At 32.7% G+C, this 24,483-nt stretch overlaps 1 protein-coding gene across 1 annotated transcript in view; it reads right to left on the bottom strand.

The window, feature by feature from the left end:
- LOC118195587 (syntaxin-binding protein 5-like) overlaps positions 1-22,578 on the bottom strand; it is a 331,030-nt gene extending 308,452 nt beyond the window's left edge. The window contains exon 1 of the mRNA XM_085813670.1: positions 22,280-22,578. Coding sequence (XP_085669796.1) covers positions 22,280-22,450 — 171 coding nt within the window. The 5' untranslated portion in view covers positions 22,451-22,578. The remainder of the gene's footprint in view (positions 1-22,279) is intronic.
- Positions 22,579-24,483: the final 1,905 nt, after the last annotated feature.

Genomic DNA, 24,483 nt, shown 5'->3' with positions numbered 1-24,483 from the left:
AGCAGAATATAGAAGAAGGGAATGTTGCCACAGGACAGTCATAAATTATAATTATTACAGTAATTTTTTTATAAAGTTTACCCAAACTATAATAATAGATGCATAACTTCAGGGTGACATCCGCGAATTTTTTTGCACCAGGAAGATGTATCTTTATTCTTTTAACCAATTGAACTCTAGATGCTAGTGATTATAAAGATTTTGAAGCAAAAGCTTTATCACAAAAGTTTTTACAGATACAATTTATGAAATTACAAAAGATGTGAAAATTTTAGAACCTTATAAAAGCAAACTACAGACGAAAAAAAATTTATATTCTAATAAAGATATACAATGGCTCACATTTGTTTTCGGAAACTTGTGATTTTCAGTTTTATTTGCGAACATGAGTTATTGTATATTTAATTAAATCAAAATGATTTTATTTTTCTCTTACACATAATATTCATAATCTAATTTTTAAAAACCTGCTTGTTTTGGAAAAAAGTTATTCAAAACATTTTGGATTAAAAAATATACATACAAAAATTTCTGAAATTTGGACATTTGAATAAACAATTTATATTTAATAAAAATATGAAAATGGGCTATTCAGTATTTCTTTGGTCATCGGTTATCACTGTCGAATTATAGAAATCGGTTATCACTGTCGAACTCATGAAGCATATCTGTAGCAAATCGAAATCGTTTGCGTCTATCCGTCGGTTTCATAGGGTGCAACAGCTACAATTTGTAAGGTTTTCTTAGGTAATATAGCCTCTACAAGCTGTGCACATGCTAGCAGATAAAACTACGGAAATTTGGAGAGTTTTCCTTTTGTTTGGTGAAGACTTCACATTTCTAACTTGTTTTGTTGCTTTCCTATGACCGATCAAAAGTACACCATGACTTTATGGACGCACTGTATATTTATATACACATACATATTAGTTCGCAGCAATAATTAATCATTTATTTGTAATTCAATTTCATTTAAAATTTTATTAACTTTAAATTTGCTTTTTACGAATTGAGAATGTTTGTCAAATTATACACAAACATTCTCAATTCAATAGATACATATATATGTGATTGAATTAAAAACTTTAAATGCTTATAAGTTACTTTATTCAACTAAAATTTTACTAACTTTCCCAAAGGAGATTTTATACTTAATAAATCCATTAGTAAAGAAATTATATGTAATATATATATATATTTATATATTATTGGTGCAACCGCTTGCATGCAAAAGGGACGTGCACAGCTACATGCTATAAGTCTCAAACTAAATTTCAACGGCTACCTGTTCTTGAGTTATGCGAAATATATACAAGAATACGAAATGCGAAAGAATGGTAAGTACTTTTTTGCATTTATTTTGTTTCATTCGAAATTATCGATCTTAATAACTAACGAAAATCATTCATCTTTACTGAAATAGAAAGATTTATAAGCGAATCTTCCTCTTTTTGGGGTGATACATAACGTTACGTTATCGCACTAGATACTGAAACCTATTTTAAGTATACCTAAAAAGGGAAAAAATAAAAAAAAAAAAAAAAAAAACTGAGGGTTATACTTTGATTAGCAAAGCAAATGCAATTTATTCGGCATTTTATAGTTATCTAAACTAACCGTTTCTTTCCGCACACGAAGTTAATGTCGCAAATGGGAATTTCAAGGCCAAAATTAGAACTAGCGCAGTTTGCCGCTAAAAGTTCGCCAGTTATCGGTTCGTTAACCAGAGTGAAATGGTCTCTTTTTTTAGTTTTACAGAAAGAGTTAACTTTTTTATTATCATTCTCCTTTAAACTGGACTTCGCATCAGCAATAAACAAGAGTTTCTTTCTTCAGAGCACATTTCCAGCATAAAATAAAAATAAAATGGTGAATGTTGGAAACAAAAACTTATTCAAAGAAATTGCGCATAAATATTTGTACAATAGGAAAATCAAATAATGCGAATTAAAAATGCTGTATAATGTTACTAGATGTATTTTGGGCAGATTTTGCACAAAAAAATTTAATTTTGCGAATGAAGACATATTATTCTAAAAGAAATCAAATGCTTACCCGAATGAAGATTATTTCAAGTAAAACTTTTATGACAACACATGTATGAGTTCAAGATAAAGGAATTTTTCCCGCATCTTCTAATTAAATGAATCGCCAAGTTATTAATTAAATGATTTTACGTAAATGTACCTGTGAAATCAACCAATTACACTGAATCAAAAAAGTACTGGGTACCACAGTTTCAAAAATTTTTTGAAAGAATAATCTATACTATTTAAATCTGTGCGCATCTGTATGTTTGTAGTGGTATTGTAGAGACATTAGGTATATTTTTGGAGACAGCCAAGATGAAAAATTAACAACGCCTTCGCCGGGAATCGAACCACGGGCCTTTGGAATACCTGCCCAGCGTGCAAAACCTCTACACCACGAAGGACACTAGGAAAGTGGGAGAAATACCTTATATACTCCCCTTCTTAAAGGGCGACTAGGGTTTTAGGGGACCTAGTCGCCAAATCCTGGGTGCGGAGAATCATCATCCACAACCCTTTTAGTTCGGGCGCCACTTGTAGAGTCATTAGGTATATTTTTTGAAGCAGCCAAGATGAAAAATTAACAACGCCTTCGCCGGAAAACGAACCACGGACCTCTGGAATACCGGCCCAGTATGCAGAACCACTACACCACGAAAGACGCTAGGAAAATGGAGAAATACCTTATAGTATCTCCTCCTGAACGGCTGGGAGTTGAGTTTCGATAGAAAGGCACTGTATCTGTCCAAGAGAATGAAAGCCTTCGTGGAGAAGATTTTCGAGGAAACTGACTCGTGACGTTACACATGAGGAAAACCACGGAAATTCCCATGCAACCAACTAGTTTGGTGGAACCTAAAACAAGGTTGAAGTACCCTTATACAGCTCTCTTATCGTTGGGAAAAAGATGAGTCTCGCGGCAAAGTTATTGGCAGTTCATTTGCCGAAAGATCGATCTACTCGTAGATATCTTTCTTACAAAATGTTCGATTTGGTTTATTTGATAACTGCAAAGCACATGAATGCTATCTGCCTAAGAGAATAAATACTTTCGTCTACGACTTTCTAAGAGAAACTGGATCGCATTTTCGTCACTCATGGGAAAAAGTGCACGCAGGTAGCTCGCTCGCCTGCAATCGAACCCAGATCGAACTACCAGCGTTCAAAGACTTTTCCACTCGGCCGCTTGTGGATAAATTTGGAAACTTTTATTCATAATTAGAAAACAAGAAAGATGTTAGGTTATTTGAATATGTCAAATCCACGAGGGCTATCTATCTATGAGAATAGATACCTTCGAGGAGAACTTCTTGAAGAAAACTGGCTGGTATTCGCGTTAAACATGAAGGTTTGATTTGGTTTATTTGATTATGGCAAAGCACTTGAGAGCTAGCTGCCTAAGGGGAGTGTGCCGTCGTGGAGAGCTTTCTAAGGGAAACTGGCTATTACAAATGGGGAAAATCACGAGAACACCCATACAGCCAGCCCATTCGCCGAAATTCGACCTCGGACCGAACTACCAGTGTTCAGCAATTTTATCGCTCAGACCGCTGGTGTGCAAAATAAAACAGACCTTATCCTATTTTACACTTTTTTTATTTGCAGTTTATTTTCAAACTGATGCATTCCAGGCAAATTTTAATACGATGCATTGGCATTATAATTATGCAAACGAAGAGAAAACAGGGTGGTTCCCCAAAAAATGCATGATTGGAGCTGAAAATCTTCAAAAAATTAAGGACACCTGTTAAAGAAGATTTATTCTAATTAAACGCTTTCTGTATCTCACCCTTAACACAGAACTTAACTAACTACCTTACCCTTAAATAAGAAATGTCTCACCATATTATGGTATCGATAAGCCTCAAGTTAGTTAACGATGGTAAAACATTAAAAGTGAGGGAAAGCTACGCTTTTAAAATTAAGTGAAAAGTAAAATATGCAAACAGAACGCGACCCAAACACACCACAAAATTAACCAGTAAACAAAAATAAATTTAAAAAAAAGTGCCTGCTTGCGCTTTTACTTAAAGTAATGCAGATGGGAAGGGATAAAAATGAGAAAAACCGGAGCAGCATATTGGCTGTGGCATTATAAAGGCGAAGCAATTCATTATACAAATGGCACCTTCTTCGCAGCTTGGAAAATTATCTGGCCTTCATTAAAAGCAGCGGAACTCCGTACTTCAGTTAAAAGGAAGTGAAAAAATTTGTTCCGAGCGATTAGCCCTCGTGAGAAACGCAAATCGCCGGGCTTCATTAAATACGAATTTAGAAAAAGAAAGTAATTAATACAGGAAGTAACTTTCTTGTTACTTCGACACCTAGACATGTTACGTATATGTTCTGCACATCCTCACAATACACGTTTTTTAACTTACCACTAAAAATGAAGGCATAGAACACTAAAGAACAGCACGGTTGTAAAATTACTCATTTTCAAAGAAAGAAGTTACGATGTTGCATTTTCTATAAAGTACGAAAAGGGGGGAATGCATCCATTGTGGAATATTCAATTTTTATGCAAATGATTAGTGCTAATCAGTTGCTCTAATCAAAAAAATTTTAATTTTACTAATAAAAAAATTTTAATTTTCGAACGCGGTAATCAATGACATAATTAAACGTGGAAAGAACGAAATGACTTTAACACAATTTTCAACGATTAAAAATAATTGTATAAAGGAAAATGGGTACTTATGTATTAACACAGCCGACTTGGCGATTATTCAGGTGAAAAAACAAAATTACTTAACGGACGCAAATAGGTGATTTCTGAGATAATTTTTAGACGGTTTGCAAAGATCGATATTTATCGTAAGTCGAAAAACATTATCAATATATCAAAACAAAACATTCTTTAACAATTTAAAGCACTAATTTTTAATTATTAAATAAAGATTATATGACAGATAAAAAAATGCTTAAACTTTTCGCAAAATACTTCTGTATTTTTCCGCTCCCTCCTCCCCGTACACAGCGTGCCATAAGCAGAGCGATCTGTTTTCACTTAAAAAAAACATCGGAGAATTGCAAAAAACTCAGCATCGCGCCCTGGCTGTTTACTAAAATGCATCTCATCATTATTCTGTTTAAGAAATTTTAAGGCAAAACATTGCATTCCAGAAATTTCCTCCTTTGACGGCAAATTCTACAAGTGCATATTTTAAAATTGAGTTGAAGGGAAAAAGCAACAGGATTTGTCTATACAAAACGTTGGAACTTTGTATACAACAAAAAATACGCATACAAAACGGCGACGTTGCTTGACTGAAGGATTGTTGTGAGCATGGTTGACTGAGGAATGGTCAAACGCATGGTTGCCAGCGCACATTCTGGGGCAATATAGTGAATTCTACTAATGCAGTTGAGATAATACTTAAACTGAAAATGTTAGAAGTCTTAGTTAGGACAAAATTTATAATACACAGTGCTCTAAGAAGAAGGGGCACACATGAGGTGTGCCCCCTTCCTCTTCCTTCTCTCTGGTTAGCTCGAAGCTGCCTAAACGCCCCAACCCCTAGATGCCATCCCTATCGGCCATGTCGACGAGTCAAGAGAAAGCAGAGTCGATATCCGTACTCAGCAACTCACATTCCTCGCCCCCGTCCTGAAGGGAATGCAAAAACATCTGCCATCAACGGTGGCTCCAGCCCCGGACAGCAGAACGAAGTCTTTCAAACATTGTCTGATAGACCGGGCTACCAATCCGGCCATACATCGGTTCCAGGAGCCTCCAGGGATGAAGCAAAGAAGTTTTGAGGCTGCAGGCGCCGACTGGAAACCTCAAGCAAACTCTAAAGGCTCGCCGACTCCACCGACGAAGGTGTTGCCTCCCGGACAACCATGAATATCTGACCATATAACTCCACCACAACCAACGCAACGGGCAAGACATTACCATATGGTCCCTGCTGCGTCAAACCAGCCATCGCCAGCATTGACCCTGTGAAGACTGATTTTATACTCCCGTAGCTCAGACTGCGTAGGTACAGATCCCAACCCGTAGCTTCCCAAGTTTTACCTGCGTCGACTCCAACAAATATACGGTTTTTAAATATTTTTAGCACAATATGGCGTTAGCCCAAGACAGTCTACCAAGCTGATAAAAATGTTTTATTCCTTACAGTGTTACTACTGCTCGCGCACTTTGAAGCTGTTGAGTTTTGTAATCAAAAATTCGTTAACGTTTCCCAAATTCGGGGTTCCAGGTACCCATGTTCAGGTGGAGGACTATGTTATTCAAAATTTCATAACTCTAGGTACCGTTGCTTTTTCACAATGCGAGAAACAAACATATATTCATGTAGATTCTTCATTATTTACTTTCTTTAAATATAATACAAGGCGATAATATTTCGTGGCAACAATTTTAAAAGTGATTCGAGACAAAATGCCGTTTCGAGACTAACAGCCGTTCTGATCTAACGCCCACTTGGCCTAATAAAGGACTAAGTTCTTAAAATTCATAGCATAAGAGTAACAGATGCTTTGAAATGAAAAAACATATTCACCTACATAGTAGCAAAGGCAAAATGCATTAGGTAATGATTTTAGAAAAACAATGAATTTTAAACTGATTAAACTCAATAAAAATAATAAGAAAATGCTTCTGTTGTAACAATAAAATATGGAGAAGTAAAAATGAAAGAGGGAAAAACATCGAATTTCCTGAATTAGGAATCCATTAAGTTCAAGTGAAGTATGAATTCGCTTTAGTTCAACATAAGAAATAAGTTGCAGTGTTTAGCTCAACGACTGGCGTAAGATGTAATGTTAATAATTAAAATATTTCTAAAAATTGAAATGCATAGTGAAAAATATTCTGATACATATTTTTGTAAAAGTACAAAATAGAATTTTTTTTTTGAAAGTAAAAAAAAAATATATATATTATTTTTATTCTTTTTTGTAAATAATAAATTAACACGTCAAGTACACTGAGTAGAGCTGTGAGCAAAATTATAGAATTCATAAAAATTGCTATAAATTATAGATAAGTAAGAGAGAATATAAACAGAAAACGAAACAGCTGTCAAATGTTACGCAATATAGAACTCACTCAAGCGGGCTTTCTTGAGACTTGAAGTTAAAGTTTTGTTAATAAAAGAGAAAACTATTAGCCAGTCTAAACTAAATTAAAATCAATGTGAGAATTTTGACAAGAATGCCTGATTCAACTATAATTCAATTCAATCTCTCTCTTTCTCTCTTACACATATATACATAAGCTTAAAATTTGTAATTCAAAAAGAAAAAGATTATACCATCCTATTACATAGATTATACCACTACAAAATTTAAGGGTGCTTACGTATTATCCCAACGTCCGTTGGCGGAAATTTCGGCAACGGTAGCCAATCGGCATTCGTTACTGCCGAATTCTGAAGCAAGTAGTTATCCATTATTGGCCCTAAATCACGCTTCTAGGCCAGTCGACGGTATAATACGAAAGTACCGCGCAGAGTTCCAAAACACTCGCTTTTGATCCCATTTATGTCATTTTCACATCACTTTGACAATATATTTCATGAAATAAAGACAAAACGGCAACACATTCTCGAAACTGCAGGAATGCTATGTGTTTAACTTCCCGTCTGATATAGAATGATTTTGTTTCAGTGCAGATTTATCCTCAATGGTTAACAAGATTCGATGCAAGAATCATTAGACATTGACTAACTTTGACACGACGCAATTTAGAGCGATTAAGTCATTATTTTTATTATGGGAAGAAAAAGTAACCAAATTTAACTAAAGAATGAAGGGTCTATTGTAAATGAAAATTAAAATTTTGATTTACATACTTAAATTTTACATTTACATATAATAAATTCAATTTATTCTTTCAATAATATTTCCTTTCCATATTTACATTAATTAAAAGAAATATATATAGGAAAAACGTAACTTCCGTGAATAGAACAGAACAATTTTCATACATCCTTCTTTACAAATAAAACGATTTTATCGTACTTTTTTCTTTCACTCTGAGTTATATATTAATCAAATTTCGGCTCTAATTTATTTATAAAATATGATCTGGGATGTAAACTGAACTATAATTTCTATAAAGCAACTTTTTGGAGGACAGTCAAACACTATTTTTGAAAGCCAATTCAAATTTTTAAACTTCTTCGTCAATTCTGAATTGTGACAGCGCAGAAATTACGAAGAAGAAAACGCTCCAGCGCTTGACCGATTCTATACATATTAAAGAGGAGGAGGCGTCAGCAGGGCGTACCACGTAAAGCTCGTAGCAATGAAGCGAAGTAGTTGAAGAATAAAGCAGAAAACGGCAAACGTAAAGAAAAAGTAAAATCACGGAAGCGGGTAGCTAAAATATCGTAAAAGTGGAAGGAAAGAATTCTGAAAATCTAAAAGAAAATGCTAATTCTTAACAACGGGAAACAAAATATAATTTTAATTCTATTTTGTGACATTTTAATTACATTTAAATTAATTACTTAATTCTATTAAATTATCGTATTTCACTATATTAATTACATTAAATATTTTGATTATATTTAAAATATATTTAATTAAGTGTGGCTCATTTTAGCGAAATAAAAGCAGGAAAAGCTCGATCACATTGAATAACTGGTTTGCAATAGCACTTTTTTTATATATGATGAGATTTAACCGTGACGAGCCAGTTTCCCTTAAAAAGTCCTCCACGAAGGCATCCCTCCCCTTAGGCAGATAGCCCTAGTGTGCTTTGCCATAATTAAATACACCAACACCTTTCCGGCACGCTACCTTTTAAAGTCAGAGCTTTGATTAAAAAAAAAAAAGGAAGGCAGTCTAATTAGGCCTAGAGGAGTACACAAGTAAAGTTTTGTGAAGATAGCACTTATCTTTTAATTCTATGGGTGTGCCCAACATAGCACACTGATTGAATAGAGCTTCGAAAAGAGTGCTGAAACGAGCATTGTTGTCAATGAACTGACCGATGAGATGCGGAGAAACAAAGAATACGGACTCTCAATTATCCTAGATTATCGGTGAGCCCGGTCTGGGCACAGCTAGGGTTCGCCGTTTGATTTCAGGGAATATTTCAAGGTAAAAATTTAAAACTAATATAGAATAAGGAGATTAGCATACAATCAAAAAAATAACATAATTTCTTTTGAAACAAGTCCTTTTATACCCTAAAAAAATCTGAAGGATTTCTTTGAAAAATGAGGGTCTTAAAAAAACTAAACATAGCTAAAATATATGGACTGGTTTGTGTTGAACTGCCATCTACTATAAATAAAGAAGGTTCAGAGTAACCTGTAGTAACCTATAAATCCTTTTTCATTCAATTTTTCTGTGCGTACAGAAGGAAATTTTTAGGTGTGTCCACACCGGACACACTGTGCCGCAAAGGGTTGACTGATTTCTTTCTTTTTTTAATCGTAACAGAAGACAGTACCAATATGAAAAAAAAATCTGAAAGTTTTCAGATTTTGTATTACGCACAAAGGTACTTTTTTTAATGTTTTGTGTGTTACTTTATTTATTAAATATCATGTTATTTGCACTTAAACCATAAAATTCAATTCAACAGCAATATCGCAAAATAATTTTAAAATGAGCAAATCTTTAGAATTTCTGATACATAGTCTCGTGCGCTGGAGATAAAAATGTGTTTTCTTCTTTCGTACAGTATTGCTATTGCTCGCTTTGAAATCGTTGAGTTTGTTAATCAAAAATTCGTTAAAGTTTCACAAAATATGAAATAGATAATAAAACAAATTCCAAATTCGGGCTTCCAGATGGCCATATTCGGGTGGAAACAACGTTATTCAAAATTTGATGGCTCTAGGTACCGTTGTTTTATCACATTGCGACAAAATATGGACATGTATGCAGATTCTTCATTATTTAATTTCTTTAAATATAATACAGGGCTTTAATATTTGGTGGCAAGAATTTGAAAAGTGAATTTAGGTTTATAGTGAATCAACGCAAAATGCCAAAACGAAATTAATAGTCCTTCTCGGCAAATTGCCCCTTTAGACTGATTATAAAGTAAATAGGAGTCCAAAAATCCAGTTACGGTTAAACTGCCACAAATGCGTTGAAGGAGAAATTCAAGTACCGGTCTTATTCAAAACACATGGGTGTGCTAATTTAAAAGTCAGAATTTAAAAAGAAAAATATTCCAAAGTAAAAGCTGTTACCAAATCAAAATTTCTTGACTCTTTTTACCTTTTACTTATTTTGAAGTTATTTATGAGCAACTATTTGCATTATGTATGATTACGGTGTGTGCTGCATATTATATAGAAAATATAGGGAGCTGAAGAAAACTAGTCTTAAAAAGGGATGTTTCAAGAAAAAGGTTTGTTATCTAAGCATTAAACAAATAATATAATATCACTGAACGAATAAATATGTAGTCCAAAATCAGAGTTTGATAATATAGACATCACTGCTTATCGGTGGGGGGACACTGAAGAGATTTGGTGATTGGAATGGGGGGCGATGGTAGTGATCCGAACAGCAGTAATAAAGAATTTAAAAAACAAGTTAGCAACGAGAACATACTTGAAAAAATGGACTGTTATTTTTACTTCCTTGTACGAAACGAAGTAAAAGAAGTATTGCAGCCGCGAAAAATTTCAGGTATCATATTTCAATGGAAATATCCATTCTGACAGTTCCCGAATCTTTTTTTTTTTTTTTTTTTTTTCGCGAAGTTTGTAGATACGCACAGAATAAAGGACTCCTTTTCCCAAAACGGATTGTAAAATAGATTTAAAAGGGGGCTCTTTTCTTATATGCGCCCTAAGATCATCAAATGTGGCGATATGTGTTCTAGGCTGGTTTTTGGCGCGATTCCGTGCTGTGTGATGGTTTGGTGGACGATGCTGTTTGCATGGCAACCCTTTTGACGATGAAACTTAGAGACGTGGCGGCAAGATTTCAGTCGCGTATTATAGATTGTGTGTAAAGTAAATTTAGTATTAAAAAGTACGATGTTGGAGTTGTTAACGAGTCTTTTGTTCACGGGTGTATTTATGCGGATAGAAGTGCATTTTTGGAATTTCTGTGGGAGTCAGGACTTTTAAAACAGAGTCCACATAAACCAAACTCATTTACCATATACTTATGTAAAGTAAAATTTAAAAAAAATTACTAACTGATTAAACATCGGTTAAATCTTCAAACAGAGTTCTACAAATGTTCACAGTAAATTAAGACAATTCAAGATCAAATTAACTTTAATAGAAAAAATTATGCTAAAAATCACAATGGGTGAGCGAAAGAAATTTGCACAATTTAAGTTTCATCAACTCAATAAATTTCATTTATTGCTGAAAAATATTTTCCTCATTAGAGGCTAAAAATTAAAAACTCTGAGATTAGATTGGGCGACCTACGAGCACACTGGGAGAAGAAACGAAAACCCAGCAGTCTTCCACTAAAGACAGAAGAGCTGGCAACACCCAAACAATCTTGTGCGCATTTCAGTAACGGATTTTTTGCGAAGATTTTTTAATTTTACTTATTTCAAGTCTGCGTTTACAATATTTTCATTACCATTAAAAATGAACATGAATAACGTGCTACAAAATTTATAATAATAGCTAATTAATTCACAGTGTGATACAAATCATATCCAAACATTTGAAGATATAGATTTCATTAACTTTTATTCGTACTTGTCAAAAAATAAACTCAGTTACGAATTTTTGCACAAAAAGTAATCCCTTTGTTGGTGAATACATTTATATGTGAAGGTTTCTTCATATCCCCCCCACACACACAGTTGAAAATAATTGAGAAAATAGCCGGATTGACCGATGAGCGTCTTACAATCTTAGAAGTTTATAATTATTTACAAACGTGTGTATTTTTCTTTAAGCGTCGAAGAAAAATTTAGTAATTAAGAGCACTAGCTTAGGTCATCATTATTTATTGCCGAATTCTATCTTGCTTGGAAGGTTTTCAAAATTTCTTTATTTTTAGTTTAAAATAAGAGAAAGAGACTAGAATTGTCATTATTTACTCTCAAGTTTTGTCCCACTTAGAAGATTTTCTCTGAGCCATAGTTTGATCATTGGCCATAATTTGGAAAATTGTTTACTTTCAGTTTAATTAATTTCTTTACTTTCAGTTTAAATTATTTAACAATTAATTAAAGTTTTAAGTTATTTAACAATTAATTAAACACGTTAGAATTATTTGAAATAAATGACCATTAAATTTAACATTTAGTTGTCAATACACATGAATCACAAAGTGTCTGCAAAACGAAATTACCAACGAAAACGTTCTGCAGATATCAAACTTTTATAATTCAGATAGAAAAGGAATATAAATTTGAACTTTTTCCCCTTTACGATATTATGATTATTATTGTTTATGTATGTTCTAAAAATATTTAGTAAGCCAAATTTATAATTTATTAAAATATTTTTTTTATTTTTTTAATTAAAATTTTCATTTTGTTTAAAAAAACTGCGACCCGTCAACTGTTTTTAGATCGTGCATTCGGCACTCATTCAAATTAGGTTTGAGACCACTGTTTTAATAAATGTATGATGATTAAGTTACACGTAGTTTCCACGAAAGCTATCAATCTAATATTTTAAAAACATGGCAACATTAGTGATATTCATTGGTATCCTGTAAGCCCAAATAGCATACGCTTTCAGTACATAAATACTGCATGTGTTGTGGTAGAAATCTGTACACCATTTGTAAGGTCTATATATATTTAGCAAATCCTTAATCATGATCATTCTGTTTCCATACTGCGTGATGAGTTTTACTAAATAATTAGATGAAATGCAAATACAACAAATACTTAAAATTGTTTAAGCGTCACAGGGATGCCGGAAGCGTAATGGCAAACCGCACATTGAGTTGATCGATGTTAACGAATTTCGCTTACTGCGCATGTTCAATGGTGTACCGTTGGCCTGGGAGGAAATACTAGCAACTAAAAAGCAGAAGCAACCCTACACAAGCTTGTTAGTCATGTTGGTTTTACTGTTTACAATTGCAATACTACGGAAATTTGTGTGTGGTTATTGCATGTGTTTCTATTTCATTTCACTTTGGTATATTTTGTTCATAAACATTACATTTAATATCAGTTACTTGACTTTAATACAGTAATTTAAACTGGATTTATTCCTTAATTTGTTAAGGTATATACGAATGGACGTATGGTAAATACCCAATTGCTTTTATTCCTCAGAAGTATAATAAATAAGTATTCAGCTGATTCATCTTGTAATGTTTTCTGTTTTGTAATCCATCTTACACGAAAATTTGCGTAGTTTACAATCGATATTTACATTCTAAATAATGAAGCAATTTACAACCTAACAAGTTTTAAAAACCCAAACTGTTTGCGCCCACATAACACAATATCAACCATATACCGTATTTGTCTTCTTTTAAAATTTCATCAAATTTTATTCTAGGCATGCGCAGTAAGCGAAATTCGTTTAACATTGATCAACTCAATGTGCCGTTTGCCATTACGCATACCACCCGGAACAAATGCGCAAATTTTACCACGGCGAAGAGCGCGCGGCATGACTCTTGGAAGCCTTGTAGGTGACAGGTACGGACTTAGTCGAATCCTGTCACAATTTCGAAGGAAGGATCCAAGATTTAAGCCAAACCTCCGGAATTCGATCCCAGGCCACAGGCCCATCCATTTGGCAGACATCACTGCTAACCACGATACCAACCAGGAAGGCATGGATAAATATGAATAACAAAATACAGACTACTATCGGCCTTTCTAAGATTGCGAAAACGAAACGAAACGCAAACTGGAAGACTTTCAAATGTTCACAGTGATAACATGTTGAGCTTAGTTGTTGTCAGAATCTATAAAAGGAGATACTGAAACTAGGGTTTAAGAAAGAGATGATGATTATGATCATTGTTGAAACTCGCCTTCAAAACTCTTACCAGCCACCACATGATTTGCGCATGCGCGCAGCCAAAATATAAACAGAACTAGTAATGGACGTTTGAATGAAAGATGTAATTCTTCTCTTCTGTGTTATAAATATAATTTTTAAATTAAACATATATTATAAAAGTGCCTTCTTTTGGAATGAAAAGTGATTATCTACAATTAATTAAATATTCCAGCACATCCACCTTGAATTAGAAAGAGGAAGAAGGTCTTCAGAAAAGGTAAGCCTTTTAAGTTTATTTTTAGAATGTTTAGTATTAACATCACATATTTAGGACTATCATCTCTCAATCATGAAGAAATGATAACAATTTTGTGCGACTGGTGAAGCAATAATGAACAGTCGTCCACTGACGTATGTCTCAGAAGATGTTGAAGATTTATCTCCGATCACACCTTCCATGTTTCTTCATGAGATTCAACAAATTGGAGCTCCTGGTTTGGATAACATAGATGCAAAATCTTTAAACAAAAGGCTTATTTACCGACAAAAACGTTTACAAGATCTACGTAAAAGATTTCGAATCGAATATCTAGGACAGTTAAGGCAAAATTATGAACATGTTAAAAAACCTCCCAACCTCTGAAAATAGAAGATATAGTTTTAGTGTCCGATGATTATAAGAACCGACAGTTTGGCTATTGGCGAAAGTAACCGAGGTTTTTCAAATCTCGGGATGGACATGCACGATTAGTAGAGATCAAGACTAAGCAAGGAGAAGTTTTGTGACCAATCAAGCATTTGTATCCTTTGGAGATAACATCCTCAGATGAACAGTCTAAATTTAGAAATATGGCAAATAGCTCTTCTGATAAGACGGAGACTTACTGCGATCCTGATGTTTGTAATGACTCGCCTCAAGACCTTAAGAGCGAAAAGATTCATCGATAACTACAAGAAGCGATCGAAAAGTAAAGCCTGTCCAAACATGACGGTGGATGCATCGGCCGGGAACCTTAGTCAAATCGTACTCCCACCTTTAAAATTGCTGACAAGTCAAATTTGGAAATCATCTTATTAGGATTTGGTCGCCGTTTGAATCTGGTTAGGTTCCTAAGTCCACAGTTCCTATACCTACTTGTGCTACTCTTGAAGGAACATGAGCCAAACACCATTTCTACATATGAGCTAATTGGATACTTCTAGAGAGAAAAACATACTTTCGACACTAATTCATTTAGACTATACGACCAACTTTGAAATTCTGATGTCCCATTCGCTTCTACTTGCACATGTGATAAATCTTTCTATACAAAGAAATAAACCTCTTAGGCATTTTTTTTTTTTCACAAACAAGGAAAGAAACGAAATACACGCTCTAAAACTTCTTCTTGATAATATTAAGTTTTCAAAATAAGTACACTCTTGACAGAGATAAGAACGATGCATTTAACCATTTGCTCTCGTTGCCTTTTCCATGCGCGCACCAGCAACTCGAGGCGCTTCGCAGCCTTTTTGACGCATTTCTTACCAGTAACTTCAAATCATTGCACACACAAATTAATGTATAAAATGTTTACATTTTATATCTTTTCACCTTTATAAAGATAATTTCTTAAATATTAGTCTCTGTTATTTTTCTGCATATGATATTTCAAGTAACAATTACCAAGATGCATGACCGGCTTCTTGGGGCAAGTGTTACAATAATATGTCGTTTGATGCTTTTTTCCAGGTTCATTTTTCTGAGAACAGATTTTGTGATAGATTAGAAAAGTTAAGATTTCAGATAAGAAAATCTTGTCTCCCTCTAAAGGGGTAGCATTTTACCCTTCATAAGATTATACAGAATGAGCGCAGGAATCCGCTTCAACGAAACTGAACGTAAACAGTTATTGCCGTCAATAGTCGAGTTTCCGCATCAAACCAAGTAGTGAGCAAGAGTCACCTCTCGAGCTGCAGCATCAAATCACATGGTGAGTGAGAGTCACATCTCGAGTTGTGGCATCAAATCTCAAATCACATGGTGAGTGAGATTCACCTCTCGAGTTGCAGCATCAAATCAGATGGTGAGTGATGAGTCACCTCTCGAGTTAGGGCATCAAATCACATGGTGAGCGAGAGTCACTTCTCGGGTGCAAAGGACTAACATCATGGGCACATATACCCGTACGTATAAACGTTGGCATGTATATCCTTTCACAGAAAATTGTTTGAAGTATAATGTTCTATAACGGAAATGATCCTAATTTCGTTTTTCTGTAAAATAAGATTTCTTTCATTAAACGGAGAAATGCAGTTAAGCAGTCTTTAATGAAAATGAAAGAGCCAAAATAAAACATTCTTATCGCGGGATAGTAGTAACTTACGACATTGATTTTGATTCAGAAAGAGATTATTAGACTATATCAAGAAGCCAATTTGAAGACAGTAATATTACTTCATCATTACGGAAGAAAGAACTGCAATACAGTGACTCTAATAATTTAACAGTGCAAAAAGTTTAGATGATTAGTGCTATATATCATGAAAATATTCCATTTATAAGTGGCAGAACACAATTTGTCATAATAATATCATATACTACAAAAGGTATATTTATAAAATATTTTCGTATTCACATAGCAACATACACGACAATTAAGAACCCACGTACGCGAGTACCATCTAATTAGAGTTTGAGTGAATGCAGATTTACGAGCTTTTAAATTTAGCTGTCGTCGCTAAATAGTAGTCACAGGCTAAAATAAATGTAAATAATAAAATAAATGCTATACAGATTTTTGCTTTTTTCTCATAATTTTTTTGTTTCTTGTTAAATGCTCTTTTATTAATATTAATGAACAGAACGTAGGAATCGCAAAGATGGCCAAACAAATGTTTCTTGCTAATTCAAAAAATAGCCAATGAATTAACGACTTTTTGCGAAGTGAGAGCGGATAATCAGGAAGTCCAAATTTAGAAAAAAATAATAGTAATAATTACAGCTTCTACACAACAGTTTTCTTAGACCTATGTATTTTTCAAAAAATATGTCTTTAAGCAATAAAAATAATCTAAGGAATGCATACTTAAAGATAGAGAAAATGGAGATTCGTGTTTTTGGCATGGTGCCAAAGACATACACAACTGGATTGATTTCTTCATGTATTTTAACCTACAAAAACATTAAAACTCACAAATAGAAATGAGAACCGTCAAACACGTTCATCATACAGTCTACAATGTTGGGCTTTCAAGTAACAATTGCTTATTTAACAATTTACTATACTTGTGATGAATTCCTTTCCTTTTTACATCGTTCTTCTTTCGTTTCATTCAGAAACTTATTATTGTTTAACTCTCATACAAAGATGTAATCTTATCTGATCATTGATAAAAAAATTCGTCAATGTAATAGTATTAAATCAATATTTAAAATCAATAGTAATCAAGTATTTAAAATCTTCAGTTTACACTTCTGAATTCTTGCACAAGCTTTCTTTCTTGAAAAAGACATTAATAAAAAGGTTACACTTCAGGATTTCTAAATACTATTCGCAAGAATGATTAAAAGTGAATCATGAACTCCATGGTAGATTTATTGTTTACATTCGAATTAAGCAAAACATCCGTTGATACAAACTTTAAAGAAAAAAAAACATGATTTATTTTTGTAGAAACTGAAAAAATATTTTATGAAGCTCGTGAAAATGAATTCGCATTTTTAGATGAAGAATAATCTTACATAAATTTAGGATTTTTCAGTGAACAAACTATTTTTCAAACAATCAGATCATAAACTATGGATTAGGCTGTTAGGTACTCTAATGCACACGCAAATATATGACAATTTGTACGAATGTACAAAGAAAAAGTAATAAAATATTCTAAATTTTCATTTTATAATAAATAAATATAAAAGTTTAATATATTTACATATTTTAGTTAAAGAGAAAATTTATCCTACACATTTCCAACCCTCTCCTCAGATTTATCAAGTCTTACCCAAATGAATATTTGTTAAAAATTATTGCTTTAAAAAAGATGGCTCAGTGCACATCTTTTATAGTTAGTGTTTACACAGTTTTGTTTGACCAAGCTGCTGATAACCCAACTTCTACAAATTAAACTGAAAATAATATTTACTTACCTCCTATATACAAGGAGTAATATTTTCTCACATGGTAAACATAAGGTGTTTCACGTATTTGACAAGAACTTTAAAATGAAGAATTCATTTATACACATACAGCTTACACCATGACTTTTTTAACTGTATGACTTTTCTAAATAAACACTAAAAAAAAAAGGTTTAAAGTCATCTAACAGCATAGCAAAATTTAACTACAGCTGTATCTTTAAAAATCTATTTAAGAAAAATTAATGTTATTTCATAATAACATGTAATATTTTCCTTTAATATAATCCTAGGTTACACCCCAGTGTAAATATTAACAAAAATATTAACGGAATACACGCTCTAAAACTTCTTCTTTTGTTATTTATATAAAATATTAATGAAAAACACAAATATTAACTATACATATAGCTTTTACCATAATCAGCTGTTATGACCAGGTCTGGCTGTTGCATTCTTGGTATCTTATGTGATTGATCATTACACTATTTTGTATTTATTATTCTGCCATTTGGCACTATATGGAAATGGAGGGATTCCCCATGGAGGACTTTTTAAGGGAAACTGGCTAGTATCCATACTACCCATGGATGAAAACCACAAAAATGGCCATGCAGCCAGCCCATTTATCAGGATTCAAGCTTGCATAAAACTACCAGTGTTTTAGCGGCTCTTGCCGCTCGACCACTGGTGAGCCGGTGAATACAGTTGCCATTCAATATATCAATAGTTTGAAGTAAAATATACTTTTGTTTAGTTGTTGCTTGTTAAAATAACTTAGCATCCTAGGTTCAACCCTCAACATATTACCAGTAGTTTATTTTTGGATGCAGTACCAATTGTGCAATATTTAATATTTACAAACTACACAACTTGTAATTTTCCTTTTCCAGTAAACACAACTTCAAACACCAATTTACATTCATATTAAACACATTAACTAATTATCATTCAGTTTAGATTGGATTAGAGAAAAATTAGTTTACTGAATTCCAAAATGTTCTTTATCCTTCTTTTTCTTCTAAGTGGGAGTGCACAATGGTATGTCTTTCCCTAACAACCAGAGGTTATCCAAACACAGATTTAATCTCTTTTTACATTAATAAAGTCATACAGGTCAACATAGAGAGAATTAAAAATTTGTTGATTTCTCAAATGTCATCTACCACTAGTAATCATAGACAGAATATAGATCATAGAATATTCATATCATTCATACGACTTTCTTACATCATTCGAAAAGTTCCTTCTAAGCTGATGTTTGACATTACGATGATTCTTAAGAAACTTCTTGAATGCTTTCATTTCTCATTTATGCAGCTGACTGTAAGGTGTCAATGAACAAAATAAAACATTCACTAATGATGTGAATCTAAAACCCACCACATATTCATTATGCAGATACATGAAAATATTAGAAGCAACATTGTTTCTTTATCAATATTATCTTTCTTTGATGTAACAAATATTTTCTCCTATTTACATAAAAAAGGAAAGTCAATATTACAAATTTACTTGATTAATGATGTACTTTATTTAAAAAAATCACCAACAATTTTAATCTGAAAATAAAACAAACTGAAGAGAATATAAAATTTAAAAAATTATCTTCAAATTAATATTTTCTAAGAGAGGACGGAAGAAGACTAGAAAAACTAGTGGATAACAAAAAAAAGTTCTAATTTTATCACTTATTAATGTTAAATGTGACTTGGAAGATGACATTCAACAAGACTAGGTTTTCACAAGAATAAACAATTATAAATTTAAAGACTCATTCTGTACAGATTTAACATATAATGAAAAACTGTACTTCAGTATATTATATATAGAGGGTGTGATACAAAATTTTTCAGGAGACTTGGTCACAAACCTTCAATTAACACAACCGACGTTCATCAACACAGCATGTTTTTAAACTTGGGTACTTACCTGAAACTACTAAGCATGAAAGAACTGTAACTTTACATAATATAGATATATATATATATAATAAATATACGTAACCCAAAAAATTAAATCTTGATGAAAATTTTACCACCAAATTCTTAAAAACTAATGAATATATTAGAATTTAACTTAAAACCAAAATTTTTAAAAAATACTCTAGTGTCAAAATGATAAACTCGTAAAATGAATTCCTGTTTATTTAAATTCAGCATAATATATTTTGTGCAGGTATAAAAAAAAGTGTATTGTAAAAATGTACGACACCAGTATAAAATATATGCATTCCTTAAGAGATTTACAGCTTGAGTCACTACAAAACAATCATAAATAACCCTAATGAAATTCATTAGATTATAAATATGGATAGCAGTAAGCATAACATCATCATGTTAAAAGTTGAAAAACATAATTCATACATTTAAAGCAGAGAATGAAACTGGTGCTTGCTTAGTAGTATGATAAAATTAAAAAAAAAAAAAAAAAAAAAAAACTACATGATGACAAAATACATAGGATTTTAACAATTAAACTTATTTACTGCAAAATTATATATAAGCAGTTTACTATCAGAAATCATGCATAACTTTTGAAGAACATAAAAATATGTTATATAGGTGAATAACAAGAAACTCATTTATAATTTTAATTTCAAAGAACAGTATATAAAAATATCATTTTAAGGAAACATTTAATATAAATTTAAGTACTTAGAAACTAAAAGGCAGATTAATTAATTTTGATGAGAAACAGGAAAATTTCAGATATATATTCTGTGTATTTAAAATAAGCTATTTGTCAGAAATAGTCATAATATTGTTTTTCCTTAAATTCAGTCAATTCCATTTGTATGTTTTCTTAATGCTAGTAAATATTTAAAAATACTTTATAAAATTTTTATCATTATTTAAAATTATAAATGAAATTTCATGCATAATGACTTTATATCAAAAGGCTTTACAATCATTTTATATTATTTGTTAGGACATTTTACAAACTAAGTTGCATGCAATATTATATAACTTCTAAATTTGACACATTTAAATAACATTTGTAAATATAAAAATTTTTCCTCTTAAGTGCATGTATATACAAAGTCTGAAAAAGAACAGTTCTATTACTTGGTGCAAAAGATAAAAAAGATCTCAATGATTAGACCTAGCATTTTGCTTTCTGGCTTTTGTTTTTTAAATTAATATTATTTCCAAACATCTGGCACTTGATTACTGCATAATATGACAGTACAGTAAATTACTTCAGTAATGCTGGCCACAGAAATTCAACATTTATGGCTGTGAGTTCTTCACATTAATAGTTTCATGTGTAATTTATAGTTCTAGAATTCAGACTTGATTCAAAATTTTACCTTTATCAAGAACTCATTTTATTAAAAACTAATATTATATTCAATAAAAAACATTATACACATTAAAGCAAAAAGTAATTATTTTTAAAACAAGATTTTAAACTAAATTTCGGAAACCAATCAAGAAAAAAGTATAACTAGCTGCTATATTTTAAAGATCATTTATATTTTAATTGTGTTTTGATAAAGTATTTAACATTCAGTTTAAAGGAGAGTGTATATAATATTTTTGAATGACTTTTTATTATTGAAAATCATGACCACATAAAAGGTAATGTGATCTGATTTTATTTACTGCTGGCATTATATTTTGAATTTTATGTCCATGACAAATAGGATATTACTGAAATCTAAATTCGTGATACATAATATTGAGTAGAGATAAAATCATATGGATATAAATCATTTCTAGGATCCTATATCTTTTTTTAAAGGATTGATCTTGAAATATATGTCATTTCGATTTGCTACGATATGTTAACTTTCAAAACTGAAAATGATATGGAATTAAATATTTAACTGCCTCAAATATATTCGTTTGTTCTTATCTGTTGCATGTAGCATGTAAAGGTAACAGAGATCTTAAAAAGCAGAAATAATCAATTAAACTCAACCTATAACAATATACGCAGGAATATGTTATTTGTACGGTAAAAATAAACAGGTTTCATCACATTTAAAGTTGCCAAAGTTTTAGTGTAAAGGTCTCAAGATATTTTCTGTAATCCCGAAATACAGCATCTTTAAACTGCAATCTAGACTTCACTCAGCTGATAATTCAAAACACTGCAACATATGAGGCAAAGGGAAAGCAAAATTATATTTATTCACCACAGAAGGTATAAAATGTAAAGGATATTATCAACGGAACATGAAGTCATTTTCAGGAATCAAGCGGGGTAAGCACGAATGAGAGTAGAAGTGTAAATAAAGGGTTTACCTTAGCGAGTTTGAAATGTTCAGGCCGCAATTGCTCCTGTACTGTGTCGATGTCAGCGGATGAGCTTGGTGCGTCTGGCGCATTCTCGAGTGTCGTATGGTGGTCCGACTTATCCTTCGGTGTTTGATAATTGGGCCGCAGTCCGTCGAGGACCCCTTTCAGCCTTTTCATGATCCCCCTTTTTTCTCAAGCGCACATTTTGAATGAATAGGTAAGCACGACAGCAGCGATGACTACAGCAACTGTTCCCGTACAGCATGGAAGGAAGTAGAAGGGAATGCCGGGAAGCCTCTTCGGTGCCCGGATCAATCAATAGAAGAGACACGTGACTCCCGCCACAGGTGCAGCCTCCCTTTCCTCTAGCTGCTGCAGCGACGTCACACACCAGGGTTACCGCCTTCTTGGCGACTGCTTGCCAATCATATACCTACTGTCTTGCTTAGATAACTGCAATCTGGCCTTTTGTTCGCAAGCAAAAAGAAATTACAAGACTTTCGCCGGGTTATGTTTACAATGACGTAACACAGAACAGAGAAACAAGTGCAGTTACTGACATCTTAATCAAAAATTTTAATTAACTGTTTAACTGATTATGTCACAGCACGTGTGGAACCTATCCTGCTAAGCAACGTCGTCTTCATAGAGAACTTCCTAAGGTAAACAGGCTTCTATTTCCACTATACAAATACAGTGTCTCACAAAAGTGATGGGACACTTGTGATTTACAAAAGGAAACTGTAATAAAACTAATTTAAAAAAATGTAAAAATTTTTTGTGGGTGTGTTTCATACTTAAATTTAGTAACAATTATTACATAACATACATTTTCTCAAAATATTAAAATATTAATTTAATAAAAATACAATTGTTTAAAACGGAGCAAAAAATGGCTCACATAAGTGATGGGACACCATTAGATACTACTACGTACTACAATAAAAATATTTTTTGGGGTTTTTATTTTTACTCAAAAGCAATTGGCAGTAATTTATAAAATCGTCTGTAGTATTTCTCTCCAGTTTGTTTTGGAATTTTTGTGTTTTTTATATATTTCACCCTGGTTTAAAGGATGGAAAATTAAAATTAACCCCGAAAAATCAAAAGTGATTTACTTTAAAAAAGGAAATATCCCTCAAGACTTAGAAGAAATTACAATGGACGGATAACTCGTGTCACGTGACCACCAAGTAAAATATTTAGGTGTTTATCTCGACCAGAAGTTAACTTTCAAATTTCATGTTAATTATATCAGAGACAAAGCACAACGTGCCTTAATGAGCATATACCCTCTGATGTGCAAATATTCGAAGTTAAATATCAACGCTTAAAGAACACTTTATCTACAGGCAATCCGACCCATAATTCTATATGCCGCTCCGGCGTGGGCAGCTACTGCACGTTCAAACCGAGCAAGGCTTCAAAGTTTTCAGAGTAAAACTCTCAGATTCCTCTCTAACTCTCCGTGGTTCGTTAGGAACACTGTAATCCATAATTCTTTAAAGATTTTACCATTAGATGCTGAATTACTAAAGATTACATTCAAATTCTACGAAAAATGTGATTCCTCCACTCACGAAGTTATTAAGAACATAGGGCAGTACGACTATCTAATCGAACACCCGCATAAACGGCCCAGAACTATACATCATAATGTTAGATGGTAGTTCTCATCCTTTTCATCTTACTAATGTACGATACTGTGTCAAATATACGATAATGTGTAAAAGATATGCCAAAATTTAGTTGCTATTATAGCTTATCCAACGAAGACTTCATCTGTGGCCGATATAAGTCGCCACCCCTGATCAATTTCTTCACTACTGAAGACTTTGCACTTTTATTACAAGTGCACAGGACTTTTCCAGTTTATGGAATTTAACGAACTTTTACAGGTCCTTAGGGGATTGATAAACATGTAGTGGTAAAGGCCCTCGGGTCGAACACCACTTAACGAATGATGATCTCCGATCTCCGATCTCTCCGTGTTTTTTAGCTCTGTGCAGCCATGAATGCTAAACGAAAAGAAACTTTGCCTGAAATTCGAAAATTAGTTATTAATTTGCATATTGAACGTGGAAAATCTATTAGAGAAACTCCTGAAACAGTTAACTTGAGTCATTCAACAGTTTACAATATCATTAAACGATATAAAAGAATCATAAGATTCAGGATAAAAGAAGACCTGGCCGACCATCAAAGCTATC

The sequence above is a fragment of the Stegodyphus dumicola genome, chromosome 3 (genome assembly GCF_044657685.1).
Source record: "Stegodyphus dumicola isolate Sdum_Otavi_A_Nest chromosome 3, ASM4465768v1".
Lineage (NCBI taxonomy): Eukaryota > Metazoa > Arthropoda > Arachnida > Araneae > Eresidae > Stegodyphus > Stegodyphus dumicola.
This window is presented reverse-complemented; position numbering and strand designations above follow the sequence as displayed.